Genomic DNA, 19,754 nt, shown 5'->3' with positions numbered 1-19,754 from the left:
TCCACAGTGTGAAACTGTGAAAAGGACTTAAAAATCTAATTTTTAACTTGCTGGCAATTCCAGTGTTCAGGACTATTCATGAGAGCCGGCATAATGAGGTAGCACTTACATGAAAAGGTTGAACCATCGTTGATCTGAAGCAGTGTAAACCATAGCCAATTCAACATCTGTCAATATCTGGGGAACTATTATTTCCCAAGAGTTTACCTCGACCAGCCATATCAACAACATGGTTGCAGAAGCCAGATGGAGCCTAGATATTCTAGAGGCACTTTCTTGGAATTATTGATTTGTTAGACTCAATCTTATAAAGTTAATTTCTGATATTTATATAGTAGGACAAATTGACATCTTCTCAAGAAGAAATTACGGTTGATAGCCCACTTTGATACACATTCATTTAAACTGATCTCCTTGTAGTAATGTTTGTGCCATATTACCTTGCAATACAGTGAGCGAGACATCCTGACTGTAGCGTGTCTGAGCTGCATTAGTGGCCACACAGCGGAATACTCCAGCATCACCTACTTGCACATCTACAATTTGCAGAATTCCATTTGGGAGAACAATATACCTGAAAAACAAAACTAATGTTGCTTTACTATACAAGATCCAAATGAATTTAATTTTATATTGCACCTCCGTATTAAATGCATTTTATATTTAAATAAGCAAGATACTTAGGAGACTTTGCAAGTGATTTTATGTTAGTATAATTTAAATCCACTCTTATTTCTGCCCAATAGGTCACTTGAAAAATAACATCCCTAAATAAGTGATCAAAAACAAAAATCTCAAATGAACAAAAAGCGTTGTTATTTTAAAATATCCGTACTTAAATTAACAATGTGACAGGTTTTACTGCACCAACAATAATAGACAATAGGTGCAGGAGTAGGCCATTCGGCCCTTCGAGCCAGCACCGCCATTCAATGTGATCATGGCTGATCATTCAATAATTATTCAATATTCAATCATTATTTTGTTGCTAATAAATTTCACTAAGTACAGATAAAAAGAAATGTTGGCTGTTCAAATAGCTAAATGAAACATATGATCAAGGTGTCTCTTGCAATAATGGAGACATTCTTTGTGTAAATACTTGACCAAAGTCTAAACAGAATATTCATTGCTGCCTGCTTCATAAAGCCAAAGAAATACTTACTTCTACTCTTGTGATATCATGACAATATCCCATTTGTTTTAGTAATCAAGAATCAAATAAGTGCTTTACTAGAGCAACTCAGCGGGTCAAGCAGTATCTCTGGAAAACATGGAAAGGTGATGTATCAGGACGTGAAGATGGGTGCTGATCCGAAAGGTCATATCCATGTTCTCCAGAGATGCTGCCTGACCCGCTGAGTTACTCCAGTACTTTGTGTCTCCTTTGTAAACAAGCCTCTGCAGTTTCTTGTCTAAATGTGCATTACTATCCTATCTGTTGCATCAAATTGTTCATGCCCAATGGAAAGCTGTTAACTAAATATACTGCTAGCCTTCCAAAAGTTTACTTCACAAAGTTCAACGTTCAAACTCTTGCTTTCTCTTCACTAGAAATGCTGTAAATCCCTGGTATCTACTGTAGTTATTGCATAAACAATTTAAGAATACAAAAGCTCCACTAAATTTAATTTTTACAACTACAGTTACTGAGTCCAGCCACTGAAATTGGAGCTTGATAGACCTCAAACATGAGGGACTGAATTCCATTCAGATTCCATCAGTACACAAGGGGTTAGGATTCGTTTGAAACATGAATAAAACTTAAGATAATCAAGTTGATTTTTTTCCAAAACTGGCCCCCAAAACAGTCAAATCATTTTCTATCAACTTAGAAACCATGTCGAAACTTTTTTGTATCACCTCGGTTAAAGTATACTCCCACCAACCTTAGATTAGTCCAATGTACCCCTGTGTCCAACAATATTAATGCCATTCAATAAGCATCCAAGTAAATTACGTCCCATGTGTACGAAAGAACTGCAGATGCTGGTTTAAACCGAAGATAGATACAGATTGCTGGAGTAACGGGCATCATCGGGACAGGCAGCATCCCTGGAGAGAAGGAACGGTTGACATTTCGGGACGAGACCTTCAGACTAAATTATGTTGCAGTAATAAAACCACCAAATAATATAGGAACTGGATCTTGTCTCTGAAAATCTTGAAGTATCAGTTTTTCTGGAGAAAAAGAATAGGTGACGTTTCGGGTTGGAAACTTTCTTCAGACTGAAGGGTTCCGACACAAAACGTCACCTCTTCTTTCTTTTCCAGAAATGCTGCCTGACCCGCTGAGTTATTCCAGCACTTAGTGTCTATCTTTGGTATAAACCGGTATTTGCAATTTATTCGTACTCATAAAAAGTTGGTATAGATTCTTTTTGGGAACCATCTGATAGGACTATCAAGGTGGCAATACCATTGAATTACAAATAGTCCCTAACCCAGTTTGCCTCAAGTGTTCATGCCTGATCAATAATTACTGTCTGAAAAGCACCACAGAAGAGTCTTCATTGTAGGGGAAAGAGACAGGTCAATACACGACTGAGCAGTGTCAGGGCTGGTGAAAAGGTGTGTTCCAGTAATGTCGATCACATCCAAATTGAACTACCACACGTACTGAGAAATAAATAAACCAAATAAAGGAGCATATATTCAGTATTAACAAATTTGCTGATATTGAAAATATGGAAAAAGTGCAAACTCTCTCTTGCAATTGCTGCTCGCCAAATGACGTATGATGACAACATGTATACAGATGTTTAGGGAGGAATTGCAAATACTGGTTTAAACTGGTTTAGATTCCCAGCAACTATGGGGAAAAGAAATAGGTGACGTTTGGGTCGAGACCCATCTTCAGTCACCTATTCCTTTTCTCCAGAGATGCTACCTGACCCGTTGAGTTACTCTAGCTTTTTGTGTCTGTCTTCTGTGTACAGATATTCAGACAGCCTGGGTGCAAGTTGATCTCAGAAACTAGATTTGTGACAAATCTGCTATCCATCGATAAAACTGGTAAATGTGAAATTGTTCATAACTCATTTCAAGCATTAAGATAAACCAAAACCATGGGCAAAAATAAGCACAAGGGCATCTAATGAGCTGAAACAGGTTACTTGAGCCTTTCTGGAAGAAAGCCAATTTGGATAACTCTTTGCAGTTCTTGGTGTTTTTGTAATGATTGAACTAGTATAATAAAGGAGAATATAAATATGATTTAGGATCTGGCTGCACCATAAATACAACTCAGCTGTTCCCATTAAATAATGTTCAAATGTAAATACTGATTAATAATCATAAACAATTTATCTAATCTAAAATGGGATCACAAGACCACAAAGTAGACATACAGTCTCAAAATGGAGGGGATCAGGTTACAAATGTACAATGAAATAGGTAATTAACAGTTTAAAAAGCTCTGGATTTACTTACTGAATATTTTAAGTTGCCAATATAGCAAATAAAAATGCAAAAATGAAATGTACAAAATAAGTTACATCTACCACCACATAATAAAACCCAAGAAGTATGCATTTCTGAGGCTGAAATGTAACCTTTGTGTGGTACTGAACATAATCCCTGGCCACTTGATTAATTTTTGTACATTAAAAAGTCAATAAAAAATATATCCAGGACCTCCATTAAAATACTGCAAGTCACCTCCAAAAGCAGTTCCAAAAGTAAAATTACAATTTCATTTAAAACTCTGATGTCTTGTAAAATGAATGGCGCCTCCATAAAATCAGAGTCAAGAAGAGAAACCTAGCTGGAGGCAATGCCTTAGATCTTTGAAACTTGCAGCAAGGTTATAGATTGTACAAGAAAAACCTTTTAAATAAACACAGCAGGTTGTTCATCTGTTTTAAAGATATTGATGCATATATCACCACCAATTTCAGCTTATTCATTGCATGGTTGTTTATTGAAAAGATTAATGAAAAGGCACACCCATAAAAAGCAAACAAAATGAAATCCACTATCAATGTAAAATCAGTTCATTCCTGGCATGCAGGCGGTGAGATTGCTATAATTTCCCTCTATCATTTATGAGACTGAGCAAACTGACCACAGCAGCATGACACACGGGGCCACTGAAGTTGAGGGAGTGAAGAGGAATGATGTGATGATAAGGGGCGATGCAGCTAGGGGGATAGCTAATGCTCTCTGCAGCTGGAAACCTGTCAACCGAAGACTGTGTTCCTTGCCCAGGGCCAGAGTTAAGTGCATTTCCATATGGCTAGAGGGGAATTTGGAGTGCGAATAGAAAATTAAAGTTCCACAGTCAATAATTCCACCTGGGAACCAATGGTGTAGATAGGACAGCAATAACAGTTCTGCAGAAAGAAAATCATGTAGTCAGGATCCAAATTTAAAAACTATATATTTAATGTCTGGATTACAACCAGAGATCTGAGAACAGCTTTAAGGTGACAGGGGCAAAGTTTAAATGAGATATGTGGGACATTTCTTTACACAGAGGGTGGCGTGTGCCTGGAACAAACTGCCAGGGGTGGTGGTTCAGGCAGATACGATAGTGACAGTTAAGAGACTTTTGAATAGAAATATAGATATGCAGGGAATGGAGGGATATGGATTATGTGCAGGTAGATGAAAGATGGTCTTGGTATCATGTTTGGCACAGACATTGTGAGCCAAAGGGCCTGTTCAGGTGCTGTACTGTTTTATGTTCTATGTTAACATTGGATTATGATAGTGTAAGAAAATAACTGCAGATGCTGGGTCAAATCGAAGGTATTTATTTCACAAAATGCTGGAGTAACTCAGCAGGTCAGGCAGCATCTCAGGAGAGAAGGAATGGGTGACGTTTCGGGTCGAGACCCTTCTTGAAATTGGATTATGATAATCACTTTGAAGAACTTAATGCATGACTCAAAGTTGGGTGTGGGAGAAACGGGTTTCAATCCATGGTGGTAGTAAAGGGGTAAGAAGGAACAGCTCCATCTGGACAGGCTTTAATTGAATCAGGTTGTGACCAGCCCCATAGCATTTGAATAACCAGAGATTTAAATTGAAAAAGAGTTGGTTCTGAGTAAATTTTAAAAGTTAACGGGAAAAAATGAACCAATTAAGTAGATAAATAGATCTGTCAGGGAGAGTATCTATAAACACTAATATATACCTCCAATTAGAATCAACATCCCGAAAGTTGGTAAGAAGCCGAATTATGTACTCTTTATCTGTATTGTAACCCAGTATATGAAGTAATAACACAAATGGGGAAAAAAACTAGCATGGTCTTATAGCTGCTAAATGGGAATTAAATATTCTTGGAAACATAACTTTCAGCCCTGAGATCAAAGAATGAGATAAAGGCAGCGGAGAGCAAGAATCTTCACATAGAAAATCAAGTAAAATCAGTTTGGGTAGTTCTGGGGAAAAAGTAAGGGGTAGTCGTTCCACCCGCTCTTTCACACTTCCCCATCCAGTCCCAGCTCCACTCACTCTCCCCATCAATACCACCAACCATCCTGCGACCATCAACATTCCTGACCTTTTAAAAGGTTAGCAGCCTTTATCTTCAGTTGCCCGGGTATATTTATAGTAAGATTTGTTTTCATAAAATCAGAAACTGGATAAAAATCCATGGACCTGAAAAATGAAAATCTTCTTAAATTCAATCCCTTGCTGTCATTTGAAGTTGCATAAGTGTACTTCATTTCAGAATAGGAATGGGCAAGCGACCACAACTGTTGGACATAGAACTTAAAATGATTAATAGCTTCATTCCTTCAACTGATGTTAGCACTATAATGCACATTGAAAAGAATAAACAACTTGCATTTATCTACCAACTTACATTCAGTACATCCTAAAGTGCATTACAAAAAATAAATTATTTATTGGATTTTTTGTTATTGGTGGAAAAGCAGGAGTCAACAATTATTCTTAGACATGCAATATAATCACCAGACCATCAGATGTCACATGGTTTGAAGCAGGACTCAGCCCTTCATCCGTGCTCCACCATACAATAAAATCAGGAGCATTTGTTTATCTTAGTGCCACTATGCACCAATACCCAAATCCTTGATACCTTTAGTATCTGTAGATCTAATGGTCTGTCTTGAACATGCTCGGTTCCAAAGATTCACCATCATTTGCCCGGATAAATGCAACACTAAAGAAACGACAGAATCTGGTTCCAAGTAGTCTGCTTCACTGGGGTGCCATCAACACTTCTATGCATCCATTCTCTCCACCAGCAACACATGTTGGCTGCAGCATGCATCATCTTCAAGATGCCATGCAATCACTCACCCAGCCTTTCTGACTGCACCTGTCAAACCTGTTACTTCTAATGTCAAGAAGTGCAAGGGCAGCAGATGCATGGTTACATTTCCAGCTACAAATTCTCACCAAAGCATCACAGTGGGAGTACATTCAGTAGAAGGACTGCAGTGGTTCTGCAAAAAGCTGCTCACATGATCTTCCTAAGAGCACTTAGGAATGGGCAATAGACCATAGACAATAGGTGCAGGAGTAGGCCATTCGGCCCTTCGAACCAGCACCGCCGTTCACTGTGATCATGGCTGATCATCTACAATCAGTACCCCGTTCCTGCCTTCTCCCCATATCCCTTGACTCCGCTTTCTTTAAGAGCTCTATCTAACTCTCTCTTGAAAGCATCCAGAGAATCGGAATCCACTGCCTTCTGAGGTAGAGAATCCTACAGATAAATGCCCAGGCTCTTTAAATACATTAACTGGAGATTGCCTATTGATCGTACCCCTTCTTTTGAACCTACTCCCACTGTGATGCCTTGATGGGAATTTGTAGCTGGCCATGTACCCATTCTGCCTGTGTCCTTGAAGTCTTAGATTTAACATTCCCAGTTAGAAGGAAGTAATGATGACATTCAAGGAAGGATATACCCATGGCCAGAGTCAGGAGAGAGTAATATGTGGAGAAATTAAGAGACTAGGCAGAGATAGCACAAGGACAGAGAGAATGACCTTGGTAAACCTATAACTTTAATAAATCAATTGCTACAACACCACAATGATATACTAAATGGATATGCAAGGTGACTTTCCTACAAATAAAATCATGTCCACCGACAGTATGAACATCACTATTTAATTATGAAAGCTTACCTTAAGTGATCTGCAAGAGTTGATTGATTCTTCTCCCATGTGATAACTGGAAATGGGAGTCCATTAATTCCACACTCAAAGCGGGCAATTCCATTCTCCTCCACAATCTGTGACTGTGGCTGCTGATGAAATTGTGACAAAGCTGTAGAAACATAAATTTCCTTTGAGCTTAAGCAGATAAAAATTAATGTGGGGACAGTGTAACCATACTCTAAATTTCTACTTCAGGTTTAAAAATAATACGACCGTAGCCAATGATTGTGATAGCTGCATAATGTTACAATGTTGCCTCGGTGGCGGTGGTGAAGCCTCGCGACGATGGGGCCACGGCAGCGGTGAAACCTCGCGACGATGGGGCCTCGGCAGCGGTGAAGCCTTACGGGTCGACGCGAGCTTGGAGTACCACCGTGAGGGGGGGAGGGAGGAACAATGGAGGACCCGGCATGGGGGGAGACTGCTGTGGGGGGGGGGAGGAACAATGGACTCGGCGTGGGGAGACCACCGTGAGGGGGGGGAAGAACAATGGAGAACTCGGTGTGGGGGGACCGCCGGGAGGGGGGGGGGAGAACAATGGAGGACTCAGTGTGCGGGAAATGCCGTGAAGAGGGGGGGGGGAGAACGATGGACAATTGGGGAAGGTGGGAGAACAAAGGACAATGGGGACCTGACATGGGGGAACTGCTGGAGGGGGGGGGGGGAGATCAAAAGGAGGAGCCGGCGTGCTTTGTAACTTTGCCAGTGCCGTAGGTGGCGGCTATTTGTATACATTGGGTATGCAAGCAAATAATTTCACTGTGCCTATTCACATGTGACAATAAAGTATTCCATTCCAATTAAAAATATATCATCATAGACTTCTTTTAATGGGACTTTCTGCCTTATACAAAACTCAAAACTGGGAACATATGCATTAGAAATATAATGACAGGCTTTAGTTGATATGCTACTGTTGATCCTATTTGGTACATTTTTCTAACGCATTCACCAACCTATAAAAATAGAAATCTGTAAACATTAAGCAGGAAAGGCAGCATCTGTGGAAATGAAAAGCATGATTAACATTTCAGGCCAGAGACCCTTCAACTGAATGATTAAGAAATGCTGGAAGGGTTCTGGCAAAGGCTCTCAGACATGAAATTTTAACTGTTACTTTTTCCGCAGATGCTGCCTAACCTGCTGAGAGTTTTCAGTATTGTCTGCTTTTATTTCAGATTTTGAGCATCTTAAGAGTTCTTTTTGGATTTAATTAATAAATTAGGTCCTCAGATAAAAGAATCCTCACATATAAGAATATATTTTTAAAAGTATATAAGAATGCCAATGTCTCAACTAAGAGGCATAGGATTCAAAACTTGATCATGCAAACAAGAAGTAGGTTAACTATGGTTTTCTTTCTTTATTTCCCTGGAGGTGCTCTACAGCATCAAATTATATGGTTGGGAAAATCTTGCAATGGAATCATGTAGGTCACCTCTCTCTTAGATTACATTCACAAAATCTAGCCACATTAAGAGTCAATCATACGTCAGATGCTAGCAATGTCACCTCTGGATGAAAAGGTTGCAAGTTCAAGACATGCTCAGGAAACTCAAACACAAAAATCTAAATGGATTGTTAGCATTGGATTTAGGTAATTCTGCACTGAGCGTGCAATCTTTTGGGTTATAGATCGAAACAGTACTAATCTTCCCTATCAGGTGGCAACATTTTGTAGAAAGACCGAAGCACTCTCAGGTATCCAGACCTATATTTATCCCACAATCACCATGACAAAAGCAGGTCGTGACATTGTCATTTGTGAAAACATCTTGCATACTAAATGACTGCCATGTCTACGAAATTAAACAATGACGACACTTTGAAGTATATAATTACCTATGAAACATTTATGGACATTTGAGACCTTGAAAGGCTACATAGAAAGGCTACACAGAACCGTACAGCACAGGAACAGGCCCTTCAGCCCACCATATCAGTGCAGAACACGATGCCATGATAAACCACTCATCTGCCTGCACGTGATCCTTATCCCTCCTTTTGCTGCATATCCACGTGCCTATCCAAAAGCATCACTATTGTATCTGCCTCCACCACCACACCTGGCAGCTTGTTGCAGGCCTCCATTAACCTCAGTGTAAAAAACTTGCCCAGGGCGTTCCATTTAATTTTGCCCCTTTCGCTTCAAAGCTATGCTCTCTAGACTTTGATATTTTCACCTTTGGAAAATGATTCTGACTCCATGCTTCTCATAATTGTATGTACTTTTATCGGGACTCCCCTCAACCTCCGGTGTTCCAGAGAAAACAATCCAAGTTTTGGACAATCTAGTTTTCAGCACTAGAATTGGACTTGTGGTGGATCCGACGGTTAGAACAGAAACTATTGAATAAGGACTAATTTCTAAAGGTGGCTTTGGAACAGATTCTCCATGTTGTGAAAAATTCTCCACGGTCACTCTTGACTGACAGAGTCAAAGAATTTGGGCAACGTCAACAAAGGCCATGTATAAAGAAGGTTAATACTGTCCCCTGCATCTTTCTCGCTCCAATATTGCACTTCACTTCTGATTACCTTACTAGCTAACAATGGAAATACTATGCGACACTTACATCTGTATTGACAAAGGAGAGGGGCCTGGGCCATCATCCAATGGCCAGAAAGATGCAGAAATCCCCAGCTGTGAGCCACTCTCATACCAGTGCTCAGACTGGTGTGAGGATGACAGTTTAGCAGAAATGTAGTCCAGAATGCGAGACCATGGGATAAATGACTGCCCGGGGCCAAATAGCAAAGGGTGGAAATACATTAGTTATAGAGGATCCCAACGGTTGGGACAGGCATGTGATTTCTGCTGTTTCCTTGATACCAAGGCAGAGGACGTCATAGAATGTGTTCAGAATATTCTTCCACAGATAGTTTGAAGAGGTGACTATACGAGTACAAAAACAAGTGAAGCGCATGTGTTGAGGTCCTAGAATTAGATTTTCAGGAGCGAGGGAAGTTGTTACAAATTACTCCCTCAAACATAAGTAATTTCTGAGCCCCAGCAACTCTAGTCAGAGAGAAAATAAATTGGAAGATAACACATGCACTGCAATGCTGAGAACTATATTCTGCACTCTGTATCTTCCTCTTTGCTCTATCTATTGTACTTGAGTTTGACTCAGGCTCCACCCACACCACCCTAGCCACGTTCTAATTTCACGCCTACCATCAGGAAGAAGATATAGGAGTATGAAAACTGTAATGTCCAGATTCAGGAGCTGTTTCTTTCCTACACCTATTAGGTTATTATACACTACAACCTCCAAATAAGAGGGCGGCATGGTGGCGCAGCGGTAGAGTTGCTGCCTTACAGCGAATGCAGCGCCGGAGACTCAGGTTCGATCCTGACTGCGGGTGCTGTACTGTAAGGAGTTTGTACGTTCTCCCCATGACCTGCGTGGGTTTTCTCCGAGATCTTCGGTTTCCTCCCACACTCCAAAGACGTACAGCTATGTAGGTTAATTGACTGGGTAAATGTAAAAATAAAATACAAAAATTGTCCCTAGTGTGTGTAGGATAGTGTTAATGTGCGGGGATCGCTGGGCGGTGCGGACTTGGTGGGCCGAAAAGGCCTGTTTCCGCGCTGTATCTGAAATATGAAATAAATAATAAATAAGCTCCAAACTACAGTGACTTGGGGCATTGTTTTTTGTCTATTATTGTTCTGTTTAAGGACATATGATAATAAAACACTCTTGATTTTTGACTGTTGACTTGATTCTATTTATATATCTGATCTGATTGGATAGCATGCAAAACAAAGTACCTTGGTACACGTGACAATAATAAATCTAAACCTGGTTTAATGCATGCTAAAGACTCAGAGTAGGAGGGAACACTTCAGACTTTTGGGGAATTTTTACCTGGTTTGGAGAAAGATAAATCTTATCAAGATGGATGGATTAAATCTCAAAGACTGACAGCAACATCCGAACAAGGTGTTTCATTACAGTGGCTGAGAAGCGCTTAAACTAAATTGACAGGAAGATGTGTAACAGCATAAGAACATTAGAGATAGATGTAGGGATATGCCATTCAGCTTCTTGTTCCTACTCTGCTATTCAATAACATTATGGCTGAGCTTTTACATCCATATCACCTTTTGGCACCAAACCTCGATAGTGTTAATATCTGGGTGACAGAAAGTAGGAATAAAATGCACATAAGCATGGGTTGCAATTGACTTAGAATAGACTATACTGTACTATATGGAAGGGGAGAGACTGAAACTGCCTTTGAATATATGGAGATCAGAAAAAAAGTGTGGTGAATAAGGATTGTAAGCTGCTGGCACAAAAATGATTTTAAAGCACCCCCCACCCCTGACAAATGAATGGCTACCAACTTAACATTCCTGGAGAGAGACTGTGAAAAAAGGTCAAGGAGGAGAGCAAAAAAAAATAGCGGTCAGTGTGACAGTACTGATTAAAGAAGATGTTAAAGCTCTGGAAAGGGGTGTCCTTGAAAGGTCAAGAGAAACTGTTTCAGTTACTCAACCAGGAAAGCTGCAATACAGAAAACCATCAGGTAGTGAGAGGGGGCTGAAGAAGCAAAAACCTGCAGAATAATGAAAAGAAATCAGAACCAGTCTGAATACTGTAAGCTAAGAGAAGTGAAGAGGAAAATAAGGCAGGGGAATAAAATGAAAACAGAATGCCAGTTAACATGAAAGGGAGCCCAAGTTTTCTTGAGGCAATAAACACATAAGAATATAGGAAAATAGCATGCCTTTCAGCCCTTCAAGCCTGCCATGCCGTGCCTCAGGCCTCACCTCCCAGGCTGTGCCAGTTCCCCATATCCCTCACTTCCATGATCTTTCAAAAATGTCTTTACATCTTCTTTCAATACCCCCCAATGATTTATCTCCACAACCACCCAGGATAGAGAATTCCAGGCATTCGGCAGCATCTGCACAAAGATCCTATGCACCTCAGTTTTAAGCTTCCCTTTCATTCTGCTAAACTTCAAATATACATTCAATTTCATTAGCTGCCTGTGACAGGATAACCCTCTCAACCCAGAAATTAGCCGGTTAAATACAAGTAGTAGCTTAGGGGCCAGGACGACTGATTAAGTGGTTAAAATATTAAATGATGACCGCATATTGGTTTGACAGGGAGAATAAAGGGCTCCGCTAATATTTCAAGAGAAACGAGGATAACAAAGATAATAGTCATGGAGTCACACAGCACAGAAACAGACCCTTCTGCCCAACTTGCCCATGTCGACCACCAGGCTCAATCTACACTAGTACCACCTCCCCGCATTTGGTACATATCCCTCTAAACCTTTCCTTGATCAATTAAGGAAATAATCAATTTTTATTCATAATTGAAACATTTTATGTTTACTGGCATCCTATTTTAGTGACCACATTTTGGGAAGAATGCAAATCTCCTACAGATGCCACAGAAAAGATTTATGAGAATCATTCCACGAATGAGGAACTTCAGTACAAAACTAGATTGGAGAAGCTGCAGTTGTTCTCTTCAGGGGAAACCTATTATAAAGTAGATCTGATAGAGGTGTACAAGAGCAGACATGGGCAAAAGATTGAGGAGGGGAGAGGAAGTGGGTGTGAGGATAAGGTTTAATCACGATCCAGAATTGACTTCCTATAAGAACTGCAGGAAAAGTCACGAAGAGGTTTTAAAAGGGAATTGGAAAGGTGCTCGAGGTAAACTAATCTGCAGGGCTATGGGGTGACAGCATCAGAAATGGGACTGACTGTAACAAATGACATGACTCAATGAGTTCACTGGTCTTTCTATACCGTAATGATTCCATTCCATGGTCCAACTCAATTTTCCACCCATTGCGGCACAGAACTGGTAGGAAACTGAATAATCCTGTGCTAGGACTCTTGGGCCCGAGCTATATGGAGGTGTTGCGCAGTCCAGGATTTTATTCCTTGGAGCACAATAGGCTGAGGAGTGGTCTTGTAAAGATGTGTAAAATGAGGGGAATAGATAGGTTGAATGCACAGTCTTTTACCCAGGGGAAAGGAATCAAGAAGATTTAATAGAAAACTGAGAGACAACTTTTTCCACACAGTGGTTGGTGGGTATATGGAATGAGTTGCCTGAGGAAGTAGTAGAGGCTGGTACAATAACAGAATTTAAAAAAAAACATTTTGACAGGTTAGAGTGAATAGACATGGATAGGAATGATTCAGAGTCATATGGGCCAAAGGCGGGCAAATGGGTCTAGCATAGATGGTCAGTATGGATATGTTGAGCCGAAGGGTTTGTTTCCGTGATGCATGTCTCTATGACTTCTATTCAAGAAAGATGACCGGGCAAACAAAAATGCTATAAACACTCAACAAGTCAGGAAAAATACTGATTGGCCTGCTGAAACATTCCAGTATCCAGCATGAAACTTGACAGTGAGGTCCAGCGCAAATTGGAGGAAAAACACCTCATATTTTGCTTGGGCAGCTTACACTGCAGCAGCATGAACATTAACTTCTCCAATTGCAAGTAACCCTTGCTTTCCCTCGCTCTCCATCCCTCCCCCTTCCCAATTGTCCAACCAGTCATACAGTCTCCGACTACATTTTATCTGTTTACCTTGTTGTTACCTTCTGCCAGTTAACTGATCTATTCTACATTTTCTTTGATCTGCATCCTCTTTGTCCCGTTTTCACACCTTACACTTCTGTTTCTCTGTATCTTCCTCTCACGACTTCATTCTGAAGAAGGATCTCGACCAGAAATGTCACCCATTCCTTCTATCCAGAGATGCTGCCTGACCCGCTGAGTTATTCCAGCATTTTGTGTCTATCTTCCGTTTAAACCAGCATCTGCAATTCCTTCCTACACATCAGTGTCTTACGAATTTGATTTGAGTTTTTTTAAAGAAGTAACCAAATAGATTGATGAGGGCAAATCCATACATGTTGTCCACAAGGACTTCAGCAAGGCATTTCATCAGGTTCTGCATGGTGGGCTCCAGGTAGGGAAGCAGAGGGTAATGGCAGAAGTTTGTTTTTCATACTCGAGGCCTGCAATTAGGCCCCAGAATTGGTGCTGGGCCTGCTGCTGTTTATATCAATGTGAATTTAGAAGGCATGATTAGTAAGTTTGCATATGACACTAAGTGTGTGGTATCATAGATAGCGAAGATGGTTTTCATAAATTACAGCAGGATCTTGATCAGTCGGGCAAATGGGCTGAGGAATGGTTAATGGAGTTTAATGCAGGTAAATGCGAGGTGTTGTATTTTAGGAAGCCATACCAGAGTAGAACCTCCACAGTGAACGGCAAGGCCCTGGGGACTATAGTAAAGCAGAGGGATCTAGGAGTGAAGGTATATAGTTCCTTGAAAGTGCCATCACAGGTACATAGGGTGGTCAAGGCTTTCGGTACATTGGCCTGTTTCTCTGCTGTATGATTCTATGACTTTAGATCATGTACCTTATGAAAACTGCGTTCCAAACGTCACAAATACTTACTAGTATGATTGCTATAACTTAGTAAATGTGTCATTTGGCATGGATATCTCCAGCAATATTTGCACACGAGCCAAACAGAAGCATGGTCCAATTAGTGGTTTCCACTAATACAACCCATTTACACAGAAAATAATAGAGGGTTTTCTCTTAAAAGTCATTAAATTAGCCACACAAACACTTACTGGAGAATCTGATCAATGCAGTCCTACTAGCTACGGCTCCAAAGGAATTTTCCGACATGCAGGTGTAACTCCTACCACTGCTGCCTCCATCTTGATCTATCGATGATCTTGACACTCCAGCGATGTATAATGATCCATTCGGAATCACTCGGTGGTGTTCTTGATCCACGAGAGGAATTCCCTCTTCCTTCCACGTTGTAATAGCAGGCTGATCAACAGCAGGCAGGTTGCAATCCAACACCAAAGTTTGGTTAGGCTGCAGTATCACCTCGACACGGCCAACACTGCAACTTAGCTCCAGAGAATTCACATTGTCTAGAAGAAAAATAGTAAAATGGTAATCACATGAGAAAGCGAAAGCTGAAAACAAGTTAACACAGCCCAGCTAATATGGGAGGTGTGGGGAACCTGTGGGTGGAATGTGTTTGTAGTGCGGATAGAACCAAGAGAGGGAGGATTAAAAACTGGGAGGACTGGAGAAGGATCAAATGGAGGTGTAGTGGGAAAATATACTTGTGGGGTGGGTTATCTAAAATTGGAAAATTCAATGTTCATGCCCCAGCAGAATTTGAGGTGCAGTTCCTGCAGTTTATGTTGGGCCTTACTTACCCTGGCAGAAGAGAAGGCAAAGGTTCCACATGTTGTTGAGGGAGTGAGAAGAGGAATTAAAATGGCACATAACTAAGAGCTTGGATGGTGGCTGTAGATTCAGAAACAGCTTCTTCTTTGCTGTTATCAGATTATTGAATGGCCCTTTCCCTATCTACTTTGTTGCAGACATTACACTTTTTAAAAAATACATCTGTAGTTTCTCTGCAGCTGTAACACTATATTCTGCGTTAATTTTCTCTTTGCACTACCTATTGTATTTAGTTTGATTTACCTTGACACCACACACAAAACAAGATTTTCACTATATTCACGATATTACGTGTATATACGTGTATACACGTAACAAAGCATCATCTAAAGTATGAGGAAATGATCCCTTGCAATTTAAATCACTTAATTTTTTATATACTGTTAATATTCAGGAAAAAAAATTAGTGCACAGGTTTCATGACCACAACTGACTTACTTGCTAAAAAATATTTCTGCATGGACAGACCTGTAATGATGATTTCTACTTCAACAACTTACAAATGGTTGGCGGTAACTAATTTAAATTTTTCGTTGGAAAGTTTATTTTGCAATTCACACTTTTCCAATTTAGTTTCACCTTTGTTTGGTGTATCATTAAAATAAAAATGGACACACAGGTGTTTATGTAGACAGGAGACTGCAGATGCTGGGATCACGAGCAAAAAGCAAAGTGCTGGAGGAACTCAGCAGCCAGCCAGCATCTGTGGAGGGAGATGGACAGATGACATTTCAGCACTTTATATTTTGTTTATGGAGCACATCTGCACAGGCCAATACTATGATTGAACGATCCATCTATTCTTCCTTTTACCCATGTTATAACTGGACAGAGTCCTGTTATAGATTTACCAGACACGATGAAGACCACAGAATATAGGTCTAAATTTGTACTCCAGCTAAATCAGATTTAGCAAATTCTGTATGGTAGTCCAAAGCCTGCTTTGAAAGACATCTGACCCACCAAAATAACTTGATTGATATGTTGTGAGCTACAAAAATGCACGCAATCAAATTGAAAAATGAAAATATGGATAAAAAAGATAAATCTATGCCAATCAAATATTATCGTTGGAAAAAACATGGAAGATAAAATAACGAAGCACTTTAATCTCATATATGGTCCCACAGTATAAATGGAGGAATTTAAAAAATGATGTCAATGGGCAAGTTCAATGTGTCACTAAATCTAGCATATGTAGAGTTTAATGCAAAATATGGCATATAAAAGACTTGTAAAGAACAAAGACTAATCATCTGCACAGTTGCTCTCAATATAGCCACATATTCTATCTCAACAAACATTGACAGGTCGGGATGAAAGGAAGGAAAACTTATTTCAAAACGGCTGGGCCATGCTTTGCTCATTCATGATGAGAATTGCCAACAAAGAGTGATACCAAGCACTTAAGTCTAAATGTAATGCTTTTCATTACCAAGCCTGGTTGAATTCTGCTTTCTCAGATGAGAGAGCAAAGATAAAGTGAAGAAAAAAAAAGAAAGGTCTGCCACAGCTTCTGCCAGTGGGTCGGAGGTCTCCTTGGGATAAACAGACAATGTAAAACAACAGTACAGTATGCTGATATTTTCTATGTCCAAAAACTGAGATGATATATTTTGATAAAATAACAGTGGTAATTATGATGGAGAGCCGTCTCAGGGACATCGAAGGTCAAGAATATTTAGAGAACATGGTCATTAAACATTAAAGGTATTCATGTTTGATCAAGTTGCAAATTTAAAAAAAAGAAATTCTACATTCTCTCTTGAGATGTCCACAATATAGAAGCCAAGAGACGATCATGAGCCAAGATACGACTAACTCAAGTGTTCAGTCCACATTATTGGATAAATAATGGGAAAACATAAAATATGAAGTTTTAAAAATTATAAGGCAGAATAATACAAGTGTTTAAAATAATGAAAGAATGCAAAGAAGTCAAAGGAAAGAATATTCTGTTAAGAATGAGTGGTCACAGGTGAAATGCAGGAGATTTAGAAGTGAATGCAAGACAATCTTCTTTACCAGAGTATTGAGAGGCTGTGGAATTCAGAGTGGCAGGAAATGTGCCCACATTCAAGATCGCAGCAAGAGGGGAGATACTAGAGAAACAATTTAAGGGATATGGAAACTTGGTACATAAATATAACTGGAACTATTGAGCAGCTGAGGACAAGAACTCGTTGGTCTGTCTATGTTTACCCCACAATTACTATAAAGAATGCCTTGAGTAGGATAGTTGCTTGTGAAAGCATATCTGAGTAGTTTCATGAACTGAGGGTTGAAAACAGTTGGCAAAGAGGCAAGAAACAAATGTAAAATGGGATGTAAATAGTCTCATTGGATTAACCCAACCAATTTGACAAATATTATGAACTTCATGAAAAGATGGCTGCAGGTTAAACCACTTTAATTTTAATTATATTTCTGGTAAATTTACAACAAATAGGCATGTTACTGCAGAATAATTGTGTTATAACTTTGATTAACTTTTAGCTGGTCACCTTTCTAACAGCTAAAAAAAGATCTAGTAAAGAGCCAAGAGTTTTATTGTCATGTCGCAAACAATTATATTCTTACTTGCAGCAACGCAACAGACATGTAAACATAGTACGCTGTAAGCACCAAAATCAACAAACAAAAATGTTCAGTACATTAAAAAAATCAATCATAGTTCAAAGACAAAAACTACCCTACCCATGTCTTTATAGTTCAGAGCTTATCTGGAAGTTACAGTGTTTAATAGCCTGGTGGTTTTTGGGAAGAGGCTGCTCCTGAACCTGGACTTTACAGTTATACCTTCTTCCTAATTATAGGAGTGCAATGAGAGCTTGGTCAAGGTGGTGTGGATCACTGATGATGCTGGCTGCCTTTTTGAGGCAATGACTCCTGTATATCCTGTATATGGTGGGGAGGTCGGTACCCATGATGGACTGGGCATCGTTCACCACATTTTGCAATCTCCTTCATTCCTAGGCAATCGAGTTGCCGAACCAGGCTGTGATGCATCCAGTCAATATGCTCTCTGCTGTACAACTACAGAAGTCCAAGAGAGTATTCGCCGACATACCAAATCTCCTCAATCTTCTAAGGAAGTGGAGGCGTTGATGGGCTTTCTTTATGATTGCATCAATGTGCTGGGTCCTACCTAATCTTTTTAAGGCAACCGATTGCTGAAGTTGTTCAGTAAAGCACTGAAGTGATTTAGTGAAAAACATAGAAACCAACATAGAATTTGAATTAACAAGGAGAATAGTTAAATGTGACATAATTCTGTTAGGCAAATATCTCAGAGAAGCCACACTGGAGCTCTAATGCAAATGTTCCACAAACTCATCAAGTAGAACATTAAACCACACCCCTCAAATTTTCACTGCTGACAGCAAAGGTTGACGACTCTGAACATACAGTTCAAGAACACAGCCAAGAACACACAGTTGCACCTTGGATGAAGGCAATATATTCAGTTCATATACAAATTTACAACACAGATATTTCAATGTGAAGAATTCACTGCAAATACTGAAAGCCCCCCCCCAGTATATAATTTTAATGCAGGGAAATAAGGCTGTGCTGATCATCAACTGACACATTCTGGGTTCAAGTGAATACTTCAGGCTCAGTAAAAGTGCTTAAAGACTAAACATTTAACACTGCATTGACCAATAATTTTATACCAAAATCTAAATGCATACATTCCATTTTAAGTACTACTTAATCAGTGAGTAGGCTTGTCAGCAAATCTTCTGGCTGTGAAGTGGGTGGGAGTGGGGCAGTGAGAAATGTGTGTTGAGTCAGAGGCTTCCCTTGCATGCTGGAGTCAGCCATTCCCCATCCCTCCAAAGGCAATGGCCACTGTTTCCATTTAAGATAATGAAGCATTCTTCTTGTATATGTTGAGCACTAAAGTCAGTTGAGCCCAACTGACTGACTCGATTTATTCACAAAATGCTGGAGTAACTCAGCAGGTCAGGCAGCATCTCAGGAGAGAAGGAATGGGTGACGTTTCGGGTCGAGACCCTTCTTCAGACTGACCAACTGACTGACTGGTGGTCTACTCTAAATGCAGATGTAAATGTCTCCAAAAAAACATGGTATACCTTCGGCAGCTCTGGAAAGCCTGGAGGCGGGAGAGGGGAATCATGCTGAAGCTGTGACTGATTTCTTTTTCCTTTGTCTGCAGAAGTGCCAGATGTTCAGTGTTGTGACCCTTCTTCAGACTGATTGTAAAGGGGGGAAAAGGAACTTGATGGCTGGCAAAGACACAAGGGCCTGTTTCTATAATGTATGACACAATGAATGTCATAGGTTATCCT

The 19,754-nt window shown here is 40.0% G+C and overlaps 1 protein-coding gene across 1 annotated transcript in view; it reads right to left on the bottom strand.

Annotated features, from left to right (window-relative positions):
- igdcc4 (immunoglobulin superfamily, DCC subclass, member 4) overlaps positions 1 to 19,754 on the bottom strand; it is a 92,310-nt gene that overhangs the window by 46,964 nt on the left and 25,592 nt on the right. The window contains exons 2-4 of the mRNA XM_078427356.1: positions 14,799 to 15,113; positions 7,116 to 7,257; positions 441 to 574 (exon numbers count right to left, since the gene is read on the bottom strand). Of these exons, the coding sequence (XP_078283482.1) occupies positions 441 to 574; positions 7,116 to 7,257; positions 14,799 to 15,113 (591 nt within the window). The remainder of the gene's footprint in view (positions 1 to 440; positions 575 to 7,115; positions 7,258 to 14,798; positions 15,114 to 19,754) is intronic.

The sequence above is a fragment of the Rhinoraja longicauda genome, chromosome 33, assembly GCF_053455715.1.
Source record: "Rhinoraja longicauda isolate Sanriku21f chromosome 33, sRhiLon1.1, whole genome shotgun sequence".
NCBI classification, from domain to species: domain Eukaryota; kingdom Metazoa; phylum Chordata; class Chondrichthyes; order Rajiformes; family Arhynchobatidae; genus Rhinoraja; species Rhinoraja longicauda.
Note: the sequence above shows the minus strand (reverse complement) of the source record. Positions and strands in the feature narration are given on the sequence as shown.